We start from the raw sequence: 21,550 nt of genomic DNA on the forward strand, positions 1-21,550 counted from the left end.
CCGCACAGCTGGAGCGGCCGCGGTCACCTGCGCGGCGCCATCGCCCTTGCGCTCGCGGTGTCCAGCCGGCGGCGGCGGACTTCACAGTGCGCGGCGAGAGTCAGCACCGAGGGCGCCCGGCGTAGGCGGCGGCGGGTGTGGGCCGAGCCGGTATTTATAGCTCGGTGACAGCAGCGGCGGCAGCGACGCCGCGGGTCCGTCTCGCTGCGCTTCCCAGCGAGGCCGCCGGCGCGCCGGAGAGCTGTGCTTGACCCGGTCTTCCGTGTGCAGTCGCCCGGAGCCTGCGCGGCCCCCTTCGGTGAGTACGCGGCCCCGCGCCGGGCGCCTCCCTGCCCTCGGTCCCGCCGCAGCCCAGCCCGGCGGGCCGCGCCGCCCGCAGCCCCGCTGCCTCCCGCGAATGCGGAAGCGGCCGAGGAACCCCGGCCCGGCCCCCGAGTTCCCCGGCGCCTTTCTCCTCCCTCCAGGAGGATGGCATCCAAAGAGGCAGGGTAAAGTGTCAAGGAGGGAGACGGACGCACCAGCCCGTGGGTGAGGGCGGAGGAGACTCCCAGGCTCAAGGCTCTTGGTGGGAACCTCAAAGTCCCGGGCTCCAGGCGGGTAAAGGATGGTAGAGCAGTCCTTGAACTTTCTTCGCTTCAGTGATTCCTTGGATAGGAGATGAATACAAGCCCTGTTTTTGTTAATGAAATGAACAGGTTGCAGTTCATAGGTGTCGTCCTTTAAAAAAAAAAAAAAAACCAAAAAAAAAACCAAAAAAAACGGGGTGGGGGAAGAGAAGAGAGAAGACAGAATGAGAGGGGAGAGAGAGGAGAGAGGAGATCTACCGACTTGTGTGTTTGGATGTTTGCTAACTTCATCGTGACTAAATAAAACTATTTTTTCGTTTTCTATTTTTGAAAATGCCACAGACCCACAAGTGTGTTTGACCAATGTAGTAGCTTTTGGCTGTCATTATTCATTCTACTGTCTGTGGAACAATGAAGTGTGTGTTTGGGGAGGTGAGGGGGGACAAGTAAACATCACATGCTTGCTTTAGTATGTATGTGTGGAGATAAGTTTCATTAACCAGAAATAAACGAAAAATTGAGTGAAAGAATGGTATAAGGTCATTCATTTCCTCTCTAATTATAAGGGATATATTGACTGACATGCAAGGAAGGACCCTTGGGAAGCTTTTGGGGTTTTGTTTTGTTTTCAGAAACAACTACTTCCAATTTATTGAATATAAAAAGTAGTAGGATCCCTGTAAAATCTATTTTTATTAAAAAAGTATTGACTTAAAAAAAGTCATGTCTTTCTTTTACTCCACCAGTCTTTGGAGTTTAAAAAACAATTAGGAATTTTGACATTTTGACTCAGGTAGTTATCCCTCTCCTCCAACCTTTCATTAAATCCATGTGATCAGAAACCAGTACTTGTCAGCAGGGCACTCTGGCCCACGCCTGTAATCCCAGATATCCTGGAGGCTGAGGCAGGAGGATTGCAAGTTTAGGGCGGGCCTGGGTGATTTAGTAAGACCCTGTCTCAAAATAAAATAAAAAGACCTGGGGATATAACTCAGTGGTAAAGTGGTTGCTCAGCATGTGTGAGGCTCTGAGTTCAATCCCCAGGACCAAAAAACAAAGAAAAGCCAGTACTTGTGAGTCTTATTTAATTTGATTGTTTAAGCTGCCAGTCATTTAAAAAATAATTTCAAACGTGTGAATTTTATTTAATATATAAAATAATATTTAATGAATATTTGCCTTGGCACTATTTATAGAGTATGACCATGGCAATTCATTCTTTATCAGAAACAGATGCCACTAGAAGGAACTTCACACTTTTAAAGAATTTATTGTTGACTGTTTGATTAGTTTTTAACATTATAACATGATGGGACTTTAAAATATTTTGCCGTTCCAATAGAAAGTTGTCATTGTCTGAAGGACTCAGACTTACTTCACTTTCAGATTCTGCCTTAAAAACTTTCATTGATTGTTGTCCCAAGGACTGCAGGAGAACAAAGGGGAGAAAATCACTTAAAGGTTGAAACAATATGAAGAGAAAGTCTAGGATGTGATTTATGGTTGGGATCCTCCAAAGTAGCTAGGGCACCACAAATGCTGTCCTGGTATCTGTGCAGAACCATTTATGGTGGTTTCATTGATTGATTTAAAAGGTTGCTTTTTATTTAAAAGGCTATGCGGTCTTTTGTATTGGATTAAAAGTAAGAATTTCAGCTTTACATTTCTTATTATTGCTATTTGTAGTTTTTAAACCTGTATTAAGCACTTGCATTATATAAAATGCTTTGTATCATTTCCCTTCGCCTGTCTTCTATAATCATCTAAGATTATATACTGTGACCTATCCTTACGTCAGAGTTGGTCCAGTCAAGTATGTATGTATTTGGTTTATCTACTTTTCTTTCAATTCTCCTTTTATAGGCTTGGATGTCCCATTATCCAGAGTCTGCTGTCTCTAGAATGGATTCTTCAATGTTTGTTTTCTTATCCAAGGCTGTACTATTATCCATTCATCACCCACACATCTATTTATTCATTTATGCATTCATTAGTAAATATTTATTGAGTGCTTACTAGGTGCAAGTCATCACCTAGTACCTACTCTTCCTTCCCATTGAAATTTTATCCTGTATTTTATACTTCACAGTGTAGGGAATATGATAGTAATTTAAAGTATGCACTTTGGATTTATATAGAAGTAGTTGTACCTGTTTCTGCTGGTTGGTAGCGGTATGATCTTGGGCACATTACAACCTCTCTGAATCTCTTTTTCTTCACTGGCCAGTACAAATGGTTGGTATAAGGACTAATTGAAATAATGAGCGAAATGAACATTCCAACAGCACAACCCATAAAAAACACTCAAAACTGTTAGTATGCATATGTTGACTGCATCTACTGAACCTCTGTTCATCTCAGGAAATGGCAATTCCATTCTGGATTTAGTGTAGGCCGTGTCCATATGCAATCCATTAATAACTCTTCTTTTTCTGATAGGGGGTAGTACTAGGCATCAGACCTAGGGGTGCTTTACCACTGAGCTACATCCCTAGACCTTTTTTTATTTTAAGACCAGATCTCCCTAAGTTTCTGAGTGTCTTACTAAACTGCTAAGGCTGGCCTCAAACTTGTCACCTTCCTGTCTTAGCTTCCTGAGTAACTGGGGTTACAGTCATGAGCCACCATACCTGTCTCCCTTAATAACTCTTGTTGGCTCTTTCTTTTAAATGTATTCAGAAGCTGAACTGTTTAAACTGTCTTCCTCTATACCTGTCTAGTCCAAGGTACCTGGCAATAGCTTCCCCTTTTCTGTTCCTTGCGTCCTACAAAGTATTTTGAACCAGCGGACAAAGTGGCCCTTCTGATATGTAAGTCAGATTGTATCACCAAGTTCACTCAGGGTGAAAGCTCACAACATAGGATGGCCTCAAGGCCTGATCATGATGAAATACTTCCTCCTGGACTTCATCTCTTCCCTATTCCCCAGTACCACATCCTGTCCAGTCATATTAACCTTCATGTACTACCTTAAATGCACTAAGCATGCGCCTGGCAACAGGCCTTTCCAACTTCTGTCCCTCTACCTGGTTGATTCTTTCTCAATATATAGTTATCTTCTGGCCTCTGGCCCTTCTTTCATTTGTGTCTTCTACTGTCAGCTTGTAGTGAGACCTTCTTCAATTTCCCTTACTCTTGACTCCCTATTGACTTTTCCTTGCTTAATTTTCTCTACCAACTTTCTGAAATACTATGTATTTAATTTTTATCTTTTGGATTTGCTCCCTACAAAGAAACTATCAGATGCATGGAAACAGGGATTCTATTAGTAACCTTATGATCCAGAGTCTACTCTCTCTGGAATGAAATCCTCAGTGTGTTTCTATTACCTCATCCTGGTCTGTTATCTGTTTATCAACCACAAATCTGTTTATTCATGTATTTATCTATCAGAAAATATTTGCTGACTGCCTACTAGGTAGGAATAAGCAACCTCAGCATGTAGGCTATTGTCTAGCACAGAATAGATGATTAGTAAATATTGAACAAGTGAATTAATGAATGTTATTATGGAATGAAATCTGACTTCATCACTTTTTATGTGTGATTGTATCACTTTTTTGCTCTGAAATGTTTGATGATTTCCTAATCTCTACTCAATACAGACCAACACTTTTTAAAAAATAATTTTCCTTGAATTGACCTCAAATCATCCTAAATTCTCACAAGACACCTCCAAACACCCTGTGTTCCAACCACACGGAACTACTGATATGTCTCTGCCTTGGTCCCAGGCTATTTCCCCTGTGCCTTGACTTAAAACATTCTCCCACTTTATAGTTCTTACATCTTTCTCTCTCTTTTTTTGTTCCTTTGCATTCCTTTGAAATACTGACTTGAATTAAAATTTCTGACTCTACTAGTATCCAGTAAATACTTGTTCCTCCTGAATTGGATACCATTAGTGAATGGAAGGCCTATGAGTTTTCAGTTTTAGCCTAATCTTACCAAAACATTATTGTGGCTATTATATGAAAAAGGAGAGGCTTCTGAAATAGGAACATCTACCTAATAATGTCATTACTTATGAGAAGAAATTAAGTTTGTGTCAAATAGTCTTGTTCTGAGGTGCAGAATGCATATCGGTGATGTATAGCAAAAGGACAATCAGATCAACTCAATTACTCATACTAATGTTCAAAGAAGAAAGAATTCAAGTACTCCTGTAGTTACATGATTCCCATTTCTTTCTGATCATGCTATCAAGGTCAATTTGAATAGTAATAGCTCTTTTCTTCCTGGAAGTACTGTGAAACTTTTACATCAGAAAGTTTTATCAAAAACTTTCTAACCAGCATGTGAAGAGCAAGATATTGGAATTTATGTTGTTGCATAGGAAAGGCATAGTATAGTGTTGAGGCCAGGTAGCTTTAATTTGAATCCTGGCTATGATGTGGACAAGATTTATTCTTTTGTACAGCCTACCAAATTTGTGGGTTGTGGTGATGCACGCTACACAGGAGGCTGAGGCAGGATCACAAGTTTGAGGTCATCCTTGGCAACTTCATGAGACCCTATCTCAAAATAAAAAATTAAAAGGGCTGGGGGTGTAGTTCAATGATAGAGTATCCCTGGCTTCAATTCCCAATACCACAAAAACAAATAAACACGAGCAAAGCAACGTCAACACTACTACTAAACTGTCAGTCTCAGTTTCAACATTTGTGAAATGGGGAAAGTAAGAGTGTTTTCTTCTCTGGGCTGCTATTAAATTTAAGAGATACTTATAAAGCTCATTAATATACTGTCTGGCATATAGCAAGTCCTCGTTAAGTGTTAGCCCTGAGTAATAATGATGACGATGATGATATGTGGAGCCTGATGCTAAATGGAATGGAGTTGTGTGTGGGTAAATCAGTGCTGTTACTGGCCAAGTCACCACTGCAGTCATTGAACCTGGCTGCTCTTCTTTTCTTTAGTGGAAGTTGAATGTCAGGTTTCTCTGCCTTTTTCTCATTTCTCCTAAACAATGAAGGAGTTTCTCTTTCCGAGTGTACCACTCAGATCATTCATAGATGTCTGTGGATTGCCCACAGCATTGTGCTGTGCCCAAGAAGTAAACAGCCTCTTAAGACCTCTTTGAGGAGCTTACAACCAAGTGAGGGAGATAAACACATACAGGTAATTTCACTAGGCTGCTAAGATAAAAGCACACTCTCATCTATGGTTGCAGAATTGAATTTTTAAATATGAAAAAGTTTTGCAAACTATGTACCCCATGTAGCATAGTCAATTTGAAAACCTCATTTCTAAATTATTAACAGTATAGTTATCAATCATATTGATTATAGAAATACTTGTGTGAACTATAGAGGTGAAAGCAATTTTAGTGCTTTGAATGATACCAGGGTACATAAGGAACTAGAAAACAGGGCCAACATGACTAGGCAAACTTTTGACAACCTTGTGTTGTGAAGTAGGATAAGCAGAAACTATTCAAGCTATTATGTAAACTTTTGAAATTTGGGATCCCCCCAGAAGATATCATGCCAACTTCTGGATAATGTGGAAAGTATTTATTCTTATAATAAAATAAAATGTTGAAATGATCAATATCATTTTTTTAGTCCTTACTAGTAGAAATAAAGAATGAGCTATAAGCATGACGGGAAATGTCTTACTGAAAAAGCACTTCCAGCTCTGTAGCATATTAGAAAGATTAAGGACTAGGTATCAGTGTGGATTCAAATTATGTCTTTTCCACTTGCTGAGTGTGTGAACTAAATGGACAACTACTTTGAGCCTTTATTTTCCTAACTGTAACATAAGAGTGACAGTAGCATTCCTAGCATTGCTGTGGGAATTAAATGAGATTAGATACTAGTGCAGGATTGTTGCTCAGTACTATAGTTCTCTGTCCTGAAATAGCATAAATTCAGGAGCGGAACAGCTGTCTCCAAATTTTTTGAATGTTCTAATTTAACGTGGGCATGTGGAAATTATATAGCCCACAAGCAAGATTCTGAGGTTAAAAATAGCAACAAAATAAGTATATGCCAGTCCTCCACAAAGTGTTTTAAAAAAAGAATCAAGGTCATGTATATTCAGTGGTCTGAATTCTGCTGTGCTGACTATGTGGGTGCAAGGTGGGAGAGGAGGTGGTGGTGGCACTCCCTAGAATCCCTCACTGCTAATAGGTGCCTCATAGGAAGTAAGGCACTATAGAGACTTTCTAAAGGATACTTTGTGCAGTGCTGATGGGCATGTAGCACAAGTCCTCCTTCAAGAGTCATTGGTCCTTGAGAAGATTTTTGTGAATTTCTCTTTGGTGGTGATCTTTGGAAAGATGTTGCATGAAATTGAGTTGAAAACTGATGTATTTCTGCATTTCTGCACACTGGATATCATGAAAATTCACAATGCTCATCTTTATACTTTACTACTTGTTCTGTTCTCTGTGTGAGAACCATACACACAGGTCCCGGCTGCTGTAGTGGGTGATAGTCTCATGGAAAGAAAAAAAAGAAAGAAAGGAAGGAGGGAGAGAAGGAGGAAAAGAAAGACCCAACTTGTGAAATTCACCATTCCTAAGTGATCTGAGCTGGGAACAGATATTTCAGAGTGTTCATGAAGATCATAAGGGACCTGAAATTGCTTAGAAGGCTTATGAATCCAAGGTTGCAGTGATTATGGATTTAGCTGAGTTACATTGCCAATTCTTTTGCATGTTTGCATTGCTTTTCTAAAATAGTTTCGGCATGTCTTCATTAATGTAGATTGTGAGTTTAATTGACATTCATCAGCTCAGAGTATTGATTGAGATTTGGGACCCTTGGAAACTTATTCTCAGATCTTCCATTGATTTAGAAGCACTTCAGGCTTGTGGTGTAATCTTTGTACTTTTTGTCAGTTGTAAAATGAGGTTTAACAATGAATTTCGCCCCCAAAGTGTCCAGAATCAGTGAAGGATTTTTTTACTTACATAATTTTACCTGTCCTATATAAGTATACAATTGCCTCTAGAGAAGAATACACCTCCAGAAGGCATTCTTGGGATTGGGCCCTGGATCTTTCCATGAGAAAGGGAAAGTGTGTAGATGATCCTTGGGGTCATACTTCAGAGGCTCAGATCAGCTCTCTCCTGCTGGGTGACTTAGGGAAAGTTGTAACTATGTGAGCCTTAATTCCCTCCCTATAAATTAAAGGGATGGGAATGATAATAATAATAATAATAATAATAGTATTCCAGTGGCTTGTTATGACAAAAATGCCACAATGTTGCAAGCAGACATCCAGTAGAGAGCCTGTCATGTTAGGGACTGTAGACTTTGCAAGGGTCCTTCTTCCCGCTCTGAGGTTTAAATAAATTGAGAAAAAAGAAAAGTAAATTGGTATATGGTCGTCAAATTACTGCCATTGTTACTTTTGTTTTCAAGATTTAAACAGTTTTATTGCTGAAAAAGCAGATGTAGCTTAGTCTGAGAGCTAAATGAGTTCACCAAAATGAACCCTAGAATTGGATACCTACTTACAAGACTTAGTGGACTTAGACAAGCCTCCCCATGTGGGAGTCTCAGCTCGTGTGTTCCAGGGGCAGGCTGGTTCCTGAAGAGGAAAGTGGAAAAGCAAAGTGAGCCTCTGGAGGTGGGGCCTGGACATTTGCATTTTAAGGTGGTTGTGCTTCCTGAGCAGGTCTGGGTTAAGACCCATTGCTGTAGGCATTTTATAAGCTTTTGCATTGCCTCTATGCCTTTGGGTATTACAGAAGTTCGTACACAGGTACACATTCATCCATGAATAGAAAGAGATTGGAAAGTTTATTTACCAAATTATTAAGTGATCATGACTCTGAGGAGAGGGAATTAGGTAGAGGAGAATGTTTATTGGGTGTTTCTTTCTTTTTTTTTTTTTTTTTTTTTTTTGGTGGTGCTGGGGATTGAACCCAGGGCCTTTGCTTGCGAGGCAGGCACTCTACCAGCTGAGCTATATCCCCAGCACGGGTGTTTCATTATTATTGTTGTTGTTATTTTATGTGTTCAGTTTACTTCTATATTATTTCAGTTTTTAGATGACTATGGTTGTAAAGTGAAATAATCTAAAATAGGAAAACAGTTGCATTGATCTTATACCCTGTGCCTCTTTCTCCCCATGTCACCTCAGTCATCATCCCAATTTTGGATGGTGTCCTGCCCTCTCATGTGTCCTGTCCTCTCATATCCCTTCCATTCTTCCTAATCTATTTTTTTGGGGGGGGGTGGGGGAGACCAGGGATTGAATTCAAGGGTACTTATTTAACTTATTAAGCCAAATCCTGCCCCCTTTCTTCTTTTGTTTTATTTTGAGACAGGGCCTTACTAAATTGCTGAGGCTGGCCTTGAATTTATAATCCTCCTGTCTCAGCCTCCCAAGCTGCTAGGATTATAGACATGTGCTACCACGCCTGGCTCCCCCTACTCTTTATTCCCCTTCTTTCCTAAATTCTCAACTAATAAGAGGTATGATTAGATAGCAGGGAGGGGAAAATATTAACCTTCCTCAATCTACTGTGTCCTTGTGCCAGTAGGAACAGGCATCAATCATCTCATCCAGGTACCTCTTTACTGAGCTGTTGTAAATGTGACCAAATAACAGGAAGAGACTGCTACTTGTTTCCCACTCAAACTCTGTCTCTCTCTTCTCACACAGGTAAACTGCGGCATTGAAGTTTTGAAGGATGGGTAAAGATTTCCGCTATTATTTCCAGCATCCCTGGTCTCGCATGATTGTGGCTTACTTGGTGATCTTCTTTAATTTCTTAATCTTTGCGGAGGACCCAGTTTCTCACAGCCAAACAGAAGCCAATGTTATTGTTGTTGGAAACTGTTTTTCATTTGTAACAAATAAATACCCTAGAGGAGTTGGCTGGAGGATTTTGAAGGTGCTTCTATGGCTACTTGCCATTCTCATAGGACTAATAGCTGGCAAATTTCTCTTCCATCAGCGTTTGTTTGGTAAGTAGCATAACCCATGAAATGTAATGTTGCTAATTATTTAATTTCTATTCTTCAAAATAGAGCTCCTATGTTACTAAGTGCCAATTTATGTGCATTTTAGTTTGTCCTCCAGCCTTAATTTGTAATGCATTGTCGTAACTAGGTTTTTCAACTATTCTCTATTTAATGATGTACTTTTTTACTGCCTAAGGAGTGAAATTAGTATCAGGTAAAATTAATACCAGACTTCATTATAAATGGCTTTGGAGATAAATGAATGTGTATATAATTTTATCTAGGGAAGACATGGAAATAGCTCCTTTCTCATAAGTAGGTAGTACCTAAGTGAGGTACAGCAAAGAGGTTGTAAATTGTAAAAAGAATGACTCCTTATCACACCATATTTTCATTAAAGTAAGCTAACCATTGCCATTTATTGGCCAATCAGGGCATGAGAACTAGAACGCTAACTTCTTATCCTCATTTTTTTTTTTAAATTGGCTTTATGGTGTTTATTTTGTACCTGGTCATCCACAGAGCAGTACATTAGTAAGGAGTCTCTTAGTAGTAAATAATAGAAAAAGAGACTAAATTAGTTTTTTTTAAAAGAAAGGTAACTTATGATAGGGATATTGGGATATTTCACAGAGACCCAGGATAGAGTTCATTTTAGACAATGGGATGGAACCAGGGCCTTGAATTCTGTCAGGATGCTCTTTGTCTCAACTTCTCTATCATATCTGCTTCATTCTGCTTTCACCCTGAAGATCCATTTATATCCACCCAGAGAAACTGGCTTGACTCTCCTGGTCCCTAGTTTAAACTCTCAGAGAAGGGACTGGAATTGACCAGTTCGTGGTGGCTCCCACCTCAGCCTAATCAATTTGACTAAGAGGTGGGTGGTATTTATTCAACAGATATTCCCTGACCACTTATTGCATGTCAGACCCTCTTCTAGAGAGTGATTCAAACAAACATGGTTACTGTCCTCATAAAAACTTACCTCCTACAGAAGAGAGATTCAACAAATGTATATCTAATACATGAAGAGGTGATACATGCCACGGGGTAAAATATGTAGTTTTAAATGCTGCAGCTGGATCAATTAAGAAGAGAATTTAATAAGAAAACTTTGCATTTGGCAATTATAAGATCATAGGTGACAGAGTATTTGCAGTCTAGAAGTTGGGTGAGAAAGAAATGTCAATGTTCTAAGGAATTAGCAAATAAATATTCACATATATACATGTACATACAGTACATCCCTATTTCTCAAACTGTTGCCATCTGTTTCTATTACATAAATATATGAAATGAACATACTTTATATTTATTATCTATGTGCATGTGTATGTACACAGTTTCAAGAAATTTCATGAGATGATGGAAGATATAGGGAAATAGCTAAAAATGGAAGAAGGAGCATGGGCAGATTTTTGAGTTGGTTGAGTTGTTGTTGTTGGTTTTATCTGAGGAATGAGATTAATTGACCTGTCTACAGTTGCAGGGGAAGGAATTAGATTGAAGTGAAAATATAGTAGAAAATATCTCTGAAGGTCTTTGGGACTTAGGACACAGGTAAAAATGGTGGCCTTAAGACAGGTCTCCAATCCTAATGCCTACTAGGAAGTAAATCATGCTGATAATTGTGTGAATGAGCTGGGGAAGCTGATCCTCCCCTAGTTGTGCCTTCACATAATAAGACTGGAACCTCAGACAACAGCTTGACTGCAACCTCATGTAAGACCTACAGCCAGAGGTCCTGAATTTTTGTGAAATTTGTTAGAAATCAATAAATGAAATAATAATTACTTCTAATTAAGGGGAAAAAAGACAAGAGGAGAGACCCTGGCTCCTGAGATCCTAGGCATGAGTAAGATAAGGAATGGTGCTCTGATAGTTCTGTTTCAGGTGGAGGAGTAGGAAGGGGAATATTTCTCTACCTGATAACCTTCATTTTACTATGAAGAAGAGCTGAAGACAAATATGGAAGGGTTTGATGATAGAGGAGCTTAACAAAGTGGTCAAGGGTTGGAATGTGATCTTCAGGAGTACAGAAGTGAACTGACTATACACAAATGAAAGGGTTGCTTATTGTCACTAAGGGCCAGTGAAGTTAGTTACCATAAATTTGAATGATATTAATCTGAATGTTGTGCAGTTTTCTCTTTGAGAGTTCAGTCACCTGGAACACAATTTGAGAGTGATTCATCTGCATGGGACTGCTCAGGCTTTCCCTATTGGAAACAAAGATGGAAGATAAAGGAAGAGTTCTTGCAACAGAGTTACTAATTTGATCAACAGGGAGTTCTGAATGGACATGAAAAGGAGATGAAGGGAGATAGTGGTCTGGAAGAAGTGGACAAGGGCCTGGAGATTGGGTGGCAAATGAACAGGTGAAATGGGAGTAAGAAAAAGCACAGGAATGGTGGGTGTGGTTGAATGACATGTTGTAACAGATGTACGGTCATTCTGTAGTGGTGATTTCCATCTAGGGTGTGGACTTTTGAGTATGTGTGCTAAAGTGGAGTGCAGAGACAGATCATTGACACAGAGGTTATGAAGTAACAGGGTGTTGGTTGTGTTATCTATCAAATACTGTGTGAGTATAGTGCTGTGCATAGTAATCATGGATAGAAGAAGTTAATTGTGGGTGGTAGGTGTGAGAGGGTTGTAGGGAACATTCTTCAAGCTTATTTGTCAGCAGTTGCTGACACCGTGGTCTAAATAAACCAAACAGTCTGGACAGAGAAACTGAGGAAATGGTAATTACTCACCATGGATTGAAGGCCTTTGCAGTTACTGAGGCTGAGCTACAAGCTGAGGGGAAGCCTTGCTCATCAAGCATCCCAGCAAGCTGTGATGTGAGTTCTCTGTGTTGCTGGGCAGAATCACTTAGGGATACTTGGTTAGTTTACATTATTAAGATGTATAGCTCACCTATAGGTTGGTTCTGTTATGTTTTAACAAACATCTTAACCTGATTGGATAATGTGCCTATCTATGTCTTGAACAATCCTAAGTAGAATGAGATCTGTGCCTTCGAGCCTGGTTTCTGATGTCTGTACTGGTAGGCATCATCATCACTCATTCTCAACGGGACCCTGTCTCCTAAAACAACAGAGGGTCACTTTGAAAAAAGTGGGTGGAGAGTTCATGGCACCCAAAAAGCATCCACTACAATTAATTGCTGAATTTGTTTGTAACCCACTTGGGGAATTTTTTCAATGTAGCAAGTCATGACAAATTTAGACCAGAATATTCAGTTTGGAGAAGGGTTATTTTCCTTTATTAAAGATTGCTTGAGAATCATAAGGTTAAGGTGCTGCTGTTACTAAGAAGGACATGCCATTTGATTTTTGTGATTCCAACACTCTAAGTCATTCTGTTGCAAACACTTATCTCTTGTACCAAAATCACATTTCAGTCATGGTTTACATTTTAATTCTCCTGTTAGTATAAGTAATTTAGTACCAAAGAAGCTTACTAGATTTCAAGTGGTCTATTGAGTGCGAATTATTTTCAAGTAATGTAAAAGTATATCTTATTTTTTTTTTTACTTACAGTCAAGAAGACTCTGTAATGTCAGCTTTATCACTTTGATAATTTCCATATCTTTTTATTCCTTACTAAAAAATCTGAAATCATATGGGGTATTAGAGAAGAAATGATAACTTATAAATCTTGGCAAGTAAGATAGTGGACTTTTGATTCAATTTCCTAATGAACTCCAAGCTTATCTTCTCTTTCTGTTTCCCTTTATCTCTCTTCATGGCCATTATTTTATGAACTATGTTTCCTTGGTTCATGAACTCTTAATCATTTCCTCCTCCTCCAGTTCATTATGGATCTGACAATAATTTTTCTATATTACTAAATGGCTCTACCACCCACAGAATAAAATCTAAACTCCTTCTATTGATTTCCAAAACCATTTATGACCTATTCCTGCCTGCCTGCAAACTGTATCTCTTGGTATTCCATGCTGCACAGAATTATTTTTGGTTCTCAATCCTGCCATGTTCCTTTATGCCTCTGTGCCTTTTGCACTTGTACTCTGCAATGCCCATCATGTTTATTCCCTTCCTGTCAACTTGGCTTGTTTCTAAGCTCCAGTTCAAGCATTATCTCCTCTGTGATGCCTTCCTTGACTCCTTCTTATTACATCTAAGGTATCATTTCTTCAGCTTATTTGTGACCACATGAACCAAAAGATTACAACAGGGTGCTCTGGAACTGACAGCCTGCAGCTTCATGGGAAGGAATCCAAAATTTAATGCAAACACAAATGTTCTTATTGGCTTGGTGTGTGATAAATGTTTCCATCCTTGTTCCCAAATAACTAGCATTTATACATAATTCATTTCAAAAGGCTATATTTAAGCCTTTAACAATTTGTGAGTGCAAGCTTATTGTAGGTGGTGGTGTTGAGGGTGACGATGATGGTGTCTGATGTTGGAAGGGGGACTGATAATTGCAAACACAGAAATTTTTTTTACAGAAACATTGAGATGGTTTACAAAATGATCAGAATAATTTTGTGGGATCAATTAAACAGTGTCACTTTTTGGCATTCTTTATTGAAACACCAAACATATTTAAATAGAATGTTACCATTTCTTTCATTTCATTAACTGGTAAGTTTTCTCTCATTTATTTTTTTTTTATTATTATTTTTTGTATTGGGGATTGAACCTGGGGTGCTTTACCACTGAGCTACATCCCCAGTACTTTCTTATTTTGAGACAGGGTCTTGCTAATTTGCTGAGGGTCTTGCTAAACTGCAGAGGCTGGTCTCAAACATGCAATCCTCCTACTTCAACCTCCTGAATCTCTGGGATTACAGGCATGCACACTGCCTAGTTCATTTATTTCATGATGGTAAATCTCATCTTTGTAAACAGCAAAAGGACAGCACAGCATTATCAATTTAAAACACAGTGAAGAAGAGGGAACGATTCTGAGAACACATAATACAATCCAATTCATTGGTTATCATTTTTTCTATCAGACATAAATATTATAATTTATAGTGATTTGGATATAAATATACTTTAGGAGCAAAATGTAATCAGAAATTGATACATTCAAAATAATTGTTTTAGTTTTAAAACTAAGTCTTATTAAGGTATAAGATTAGGATTTATGAAAATTAGATTTCACTGGAATGTCAGTTTATACTCTTCCAGTGCCCCTCTTTCCCATTTGCTTGGATGACTAACTTTGATGGGGGAAGGGGGGATATTTTAGAGATATTTATGAATAAAGAAATCCAAAGTTGTTATGCTGATGATAAGACATATACAAAAGGGAATTTGATTTCTTGAGCTAATTAAAGAAATATTATTTATTTCAAAATGAATTGAAATTATTTACAACATATATACATAATACCGCAGGGATAGAAAATTAGGACCACATGAATTTTGTTACCTTGCTCATTTTTCAGCTTCCTTGGAGCCTGAGCAAAAGGGAAGATGTGATATATTATATGCCTTTGGTTATTATCAATGATAAACATTTCAAATTCTACATGGGGATTTTTCTTTGACCTAAATTTTAGATGTTCTTGCTCTAAATTTTAGTAGTTTTCTTCTTTTTTCTTCTGTTTTTTTACAGGAAATATTGAGTGGTGAATTGATAAATGCAGAAATATATTTCATGTTTTTGAGTCTTAAAAGAAACTTTTGTTAATGGATAGAATGTAGTATTTCAGCATAAAATCAATTTTGTTATACTTTATTACATGGAAGCAATTCTATGAAGGGCAAAACAATCAGGGTCCAAGTAATGCCTTCTGACTGAATAATATTATCCAAGGATAGATCTTAGAACATCAAGATTGCAGCAAATCCATTTCTCAAATAAACTGCATCTTTTCTGCTGTTTATCTTTCCTCCTTTTTTTGTATTCTAACATGGGCCAAGAGCCTCCATTAGTTGCAATTTTGTTCTTAACGCTGCTCTTTTAACACATTGTCAAAAGAATTCCACCTGAAGGAAATGTCAGACTCTTTGAACAAAAAAGATACGCTACTTATTCATTGAAGGCAGGACCCAACTGGAACTGGAGTGGATGGAAGGCAGGCAGACTCAGAATGCTTTGATATGTGTAGCAACTGAAATGATTTTAAGTCTTTTCATATTTACCCTCAGACATGTATAATTGTTTCATTAAAGTCTGATTTCCCAGCTACAAGTCATATGAGTGCAGGGATTTAATCCTCAGTGCCTAAACAATGCATGGCATAAAAGTGTTTATTAAATTTGAATGAAAAAATAAATTAATATATCTTCATCTTTTGCAGGTTAACTTTGCTAATGTTGCCTTTTTAGTCTAAGCTATAGAAGAGTACTCATTTGATCATTCATAAAATATGAGATAAGGTATTTAAAATCTGCTTAAAGAGACAAGGTATATATACATGAAAAATTAAATAATCTGATAATACAAGGAAGTGCATATTAAGATCAAATGAATAGTGCAGACTGTGAGTGCTGTGGAAATTCAAGAGGGGAAGAGCACTGTGGACCAGGAAGGTTGAAGAAAGCTTTGCTGCCATTGTGGGTCTCAACTGAGGCTAAGGCGTGAGTGGCATTAAAATAGAAATGACATGAAAGTGAGCAGAGGAGATGAGGACAACTGTTGTGGTGTTTTTTGTTTTTGTTTTTGTTTCTGTATGAGGGGAAAAGAAACCTGAGGGCTTATTTTTCCTGAAATTTATTTTTGTCAGGAAAGAATAGCAGAGGCAGTGGAAAGGTAGGTTCGGTCTCCTAACTTTGGACTTTAACTCCTCCATTTGTGATCTTCTAATCAAGGAAGGTATTTGAATAAGGTGTGAGACGATGACATGACTAATCTTGAAGCAGAATCTAAGGAGAATTGGCAAGGGAGAAATTGGAGAGTAATTAGGAATTAGGAAGGCATTTTAGGAGCTATGGGCAGTAATTCAGGGTTGAGACTGCTCAGGCCTGGCGGCACTAGGGGAGGAACAATGGGAAGTCAAGCAGGACAGAAGTAAATGAGACAGTGAATCTTCCACAACTAATGGACGTGAACAGGTGAGAGTAAGGGTGAAGTTAAAGGTAACTAGGAGGATTGAGCTGGATGGCTGTGAGAGTATTGAGAGAGGGAGGGAGAGAAAATCATTAGGAGAATCGAGAAGAAGGTACTGAGTTCAGTGAGTGATACTTCAGGTACTGAGTGCATAAGTGATGACTCATATACCTTGAATAGTGCTCAAAACAGCAAGCAGTGTACCTTTACCAAGCTTAAACCAGGACCTCTTTTTGAAATTCAAAATCCTAAGGCCAGATTTTTCAGGATTTAGTGTATGTGCCACTCTGCTAAATACCCCATTGTCAAACACACTAATAGTTCTGTGATTAAGTATCTATTTCTGTGGATGTTCACATGAAGGCTAAAAACAGTGCTCAAGGAAGTCCACATTAACTTTTATTGCTAAAATTCAGATTTAGTCCATGCACAATGGTGCATGACTATAATCCCAGCGACTTGGGAAACTGGGATGGGAACATCACAAATTGGAGGCCAGCCTCTTCAACATAGTGAAACCCTGTCACAGAATAAAAAAATAATAGTTAAAAAGGGAATCTGGGATGTAGCTCAGTAGTAGAGTGACCCTGGGTTAAATCCCTAGTACCCCACACACACACACACATAAAAAAAAAAAAAAAAAAAAAAAAAAGGAAAGAAAGAAAAGATCAGATTTGGTCAGGGTTTGCCAATATATTAGCTACAAATACCAAAAAAATTAATTACAAAGATCAGTCTTTGGGATTTCATACACAATTTTGACTTCCCCAAAGTATCCAGCTACATAGGATTTCATAAGGATAGAGGGAAGATCAATGGAATAGAAGGAGATTGAGGGAGAGAGAGGAGAGATGGGAAATGTGGGATGAATTTGGTGAAATTTTGCTGTGTGCACATATAAATATACCACAGTGAATTCTACCTTTCTGTATGTATAGCACCAGTTTAAAAAAAAATAAACAGAAAGAACACCAGTAGAGAAGATGAAAGGGAATAGGGAAAGAGAGAAGGGGAGGGAAAGAGGAAGCATTAGGGACTGAAATGGAGCAGATTAAATTCCATACATGTTTGATTATACCAAAATGAACCCATCTATTATGCATAACTATAATGCACTAATAAGTATTTAAAAATCATTATTCTTTTTTAAAAGGAAGTGATTTTTAAAAATGAAATTGTTTCTAGATGGGTAAAAAGAATGATAATTAGGGGCTGCAATAGATGAATACATGCCAAAGGTATATTTTTCTTGTGCATACATTATGTAAACTATTAAGGGGTTGACTTTTTCCTGGGTACCTATGTCTGTTTTAGTTTTAAACAGGAAGTTTTGGGTAAAAAGTATCCTCAGTATTGAGAGATTTGAGAGGGTAAATTCTACCTTGTTTCTTTGGTTTTATTTTAACAAAAGGACATCTCCCAAATTAATAATATTTTATCATTTGGTGAATTAATGATGCTAAATGCCTGTTTGTTTTCTATTGTCTTAGTTTTAAGCCTAGTTTGAAATTTTTTTCTTTGTATTTTGAGCTACATACATGATTTTATTTCAAAACTGGAAAGATCCAGATATTCCAGAAAATGTGGGTAATAAGTCATGGTGATTCGGGACTATCAAAACATGGAGAGTCAAATATTTAGAAAAGAAAAACCATTATTTCAAAACCATGATTATGGGTATGGTTTGATTTCCTTTGTACTAATTCAGTGTCCAAATAGCTGAACAGTGTAAATGACCCTCAAGTTTATTATACTAGTTAAGAGTACATTTTTAAAAAGTATATTTGGGTCTACTCAGCATAAATGTCAACAATTGATTATTTTAAGTACTGTATTATCAAGATGATAAGTACTTCATTTTAGGGGAATTATTTCAGAAAATTCTATATATGTAGCCAGATGCTGCTTAGAGTACATATAGTTTTAAATGTTGTCCTCTCAAAATATACAATATCTAGTATTCATGACAAATATTATTTAAATGTTATGTCATCATCTTCATCCTCAACCAGTCTTACTGAGTGCTAGTATCTTCATTTTTCTGTGTCAACACACAATTCCTTTTCACAGAGGAAATGATTTTAGAACCAGAAAAGACTAAAAATTTCAAATAGGGGGGAAATGTTATTCCAAAGCTTGGAGTGGTCTTGTGGCATAAGAATAATAGAAAAAAAAAGCACAAATTAAAAATAAATAAATTAGATTAAGAAAAGTAAAGTGGAAAATAATTGATATTGGAGTCTTTTAAAACTTCCCAGACAATTTTTTTTCCATAGGGAAATTTGGCATGTAAGAGTAACTGAACTTTGTAGCCCTTTACAAGAAACTTATCCCGTAAATTTAATGTTCTTTCATACAACAGGAAAGGAAGGTGAGGGTGGAAATCCCGAGTGCACAGCCCTCTCCTCCCACACCTACTTATTAGGAGTCTTCATTAGCTCACAGTACAGTCAGTTGCACATCCATTAGCACTAAAGTACAATCAGCTGTAGCCTTCAGTGTGATAGACTTGTCCGGCTGCTCTAGTTCCTGTAGGGCAGAGGATTCAAGCGCTGTAAAAAAGACACCTCAAGGACTTAATAAACTAGCTCAGACTAGAGCATTATAATTAAGCAGGTATTAACCAGGGTAGCTTTCTAGATATGTTTTATGTGGAGGAGTCATTCGGGGGCCAAGGGACCCTTTCTATTCCACATTCAATTATTGCTTCCACCTCCTCTTCTCATTTCTTATTAATGGGAGTTAATGGTAGAAGTTTCTTATGAAGGCAACTCTTAAGTGGAATTGCAGCAGACAGACCCATACATACAGTGCAAAGAAAAACCACTTCACCATTGGATATAACTAATCCAAGGTGGAACTTGACAACTGATTAAATAATAGGTAATGAAATTGAAAGTGAAGAGTGCTTGTTTATTTAATTCATTTAAAACCACATTAATAGAGGGTCCTGTTTGTTGTTCAAATAATGGGGTAATTAGTATTGGCTGGAGCAGGAGAGTGATTTGAGAGGATGCTAACAAGTTGGGAGTAAGGAGAGTGTTTTGATATCTTGGCTGTGTTGTTTTACAGGGCTCTGGATAAAAGGAGCAAAAAAAGGCCATTACAGGACATGGACACAGGGGGCATCAGACTGGAATAAGGACTTCTGCAGACTTTGTTTCTTTATAGTAGTGGTCCTGACACTGTCTTTGAGTATGAATATCTGTGGTGGTAGAAGCTGTTTTGTTGTTTTTGGTTTGTATTCTTATTATGGCTGTGACCCAGAGTTATTGTTGATGGGTAAACAGAAGTGTACAGGGTTGATTTGCCTGACTCCAAGGTCATCAACAATAGCCAGCAGTAAAATTGGAACATAAACTGAAGCTTCCCGATTCCCAGACAGGCATCCCAGATGGTGAACTGGCAGCCGCAAGCCTCGTCTGCCTCAGGACTGGATTGTGCCTGGTCACTCCCTACAGCTTTGCTCCACATTGTCTGTGTTCAGGGATCTTTTCTGGCACTGCTTCTTGCCTGCCCAGCCCCTTCTTTTGCTTAAAGAAAGTCATTTAGTTGACCCAGCAAGAAGTTGTTCAGTTCTAGCACAGTCTGTCATTGCAGCTAAACCCAGAGAAACTGAGCACAAAGCTTCCTACCCTTGCAGCCGTTTGTAACCCTAATGTTTCTCGCTGGACTCTATATCTTTGCTTTAACTTGATAGGAATGTGATTACACATCAAGATGTCCCTTGCCTAGTCCATGCTTGTTAGGATACTTCATGTGTCCTTGAGGACATGACCATTGAAATGAACAAACCAACTCAGAGTATACATGCTGTATACATATAAACTTGAGATAATGAACTTGAACTTACCCTTCAGCTGTCCAGGGAAGTTAATATTTCCTTCTGCTTCATAACTCTCTCTCTCTCTCTCTCTCTCTGTCCTTCCAGTTTATTCCTGTTTTAACAGCAGATTCTTTTTAGCATCATCACTGACAAACATATTGAGTATTTTTTGCATGGGGCAGGGCTAGGTGCCATGAGTCTCTGTCTTTTAGAAGGTTAGTCTGGCAAAGCAACCACACAAAATTTTTAAAATATAGCCAATATCAGGTCTAGACATATGAAAACATACAAACATACTCTCAAGATCACTGCAGTGCCAGCCCATGATAACTGCCACATAGGTAGGATAGACCATCTACTCTGAAGGGGTAAGAAGTCATTTCCAACAGAAATGGTAAAATAAGGCTTTATTTGAAGTAGGGTTTGGTGGAAGCCATGGACTCTCAGGATGAATTCATTTGGTAAGAGCTTTCTTGTTCCACCTCCAGCTACCTCTGGGTACCTCTGATAGTGATGAACTCGCCATCTCCTGAAATAAGTCCCTCGGTATGGTCAACACTTACTGAGTTTGAGTCTGAGCTTTGCTTTGCAGCACCACAGGGGATGAGGGTATTCCAAGCAAACACAAAGCTTTGGGGGAAGAAAAGGGCAAATAGTTTTGGGGTAGGTTATGCACAAGGCAGTTTTCCTGGATCAGTAGATTTGGGGTAGACTAGAGGCAGGAATTAGATAGGTCAAGGTAAACTTGGGAGGGTCTTTACTTTGAGGTTTGGGAACTTAAAATATATCCTGAAAACATTAAGAAGCCATGGATCATAGCCCTCCCTTTAGAATTTTAAATATAAAAGGTTACATAAGCTTATTGTGGGGGAAAAACAAAATATATGACATCAAGGAAGGAAGTTAAAAGTTTTTGATCACAAGAATGACAGAATCAAAATAGTGTTGTGGGACGATAGATGCAGGATTAGTTGACCTTGAGGCAGCCAGGTGTGCTGCAGGTGCTGGGGTTCACCTGACCTCAGCAATCAATATTGTATTTAGGAGTGGTACCAGGGAGGATGGAGGGAGGAGGAGGAAGAAAACAGCGTGTGAGGAAGACTTGACAGCACAAGTACACTCTCTTCCTCCTCCTGCTTTTTAAAATAACATCTTCATTTTAAGGACTCCTGTTCCCTGAGTCCACTCCC

At 38.5% G+C, this 21,550-nt stretch overlaps 1 protein-coding gene across 4 annotated transcripts in view; it reads left to right on the plus strand.

Moving 5' to 3' along the window:
• Nucleotides 1–9,196: 9,196 nt before the first annotated feature.
• Nucleotides 9,197–21,550, plus strand: part of TMEM117 (transmembrane protein 117) — a 453,170-nt gene continuing 440,816 nt past the window's right edge. For 2 of the 4 annotated variants that reach the window (XM_079139598.1, XM_079139601.1), the window contains exon 1: nucleotides 9,197–9,496. In XM_079139598.1, coding sequence (XP_078995724.1) covers nucleotides 9,220–9,496 — 277 coding nt within the window. In that variant the 5' untranslated portion in view covers nucleotides 9,197–9,219. Of the gene's footprint in view, nucleotides 9,497–9,547; nucleotides 12,343–21,550 lie in introns of those variants that run through there. The other 2 variants (XM_079139600.1, XM_079139599.1) reach the window with 2 other exon arrangements.

The sequence above is a fragment of the Sciurus vulgaris genome (genome assembly GCF_902686455.1).
Source record: "Sciurus vulgaris genome assembly, chromosome: 5".
Lineage (NCBI taxonomy): Eukaryota > Metazoa > Chordata > Mammalia > Rodentia > Sciuridae > Sciurus > Sciurus vulgaris.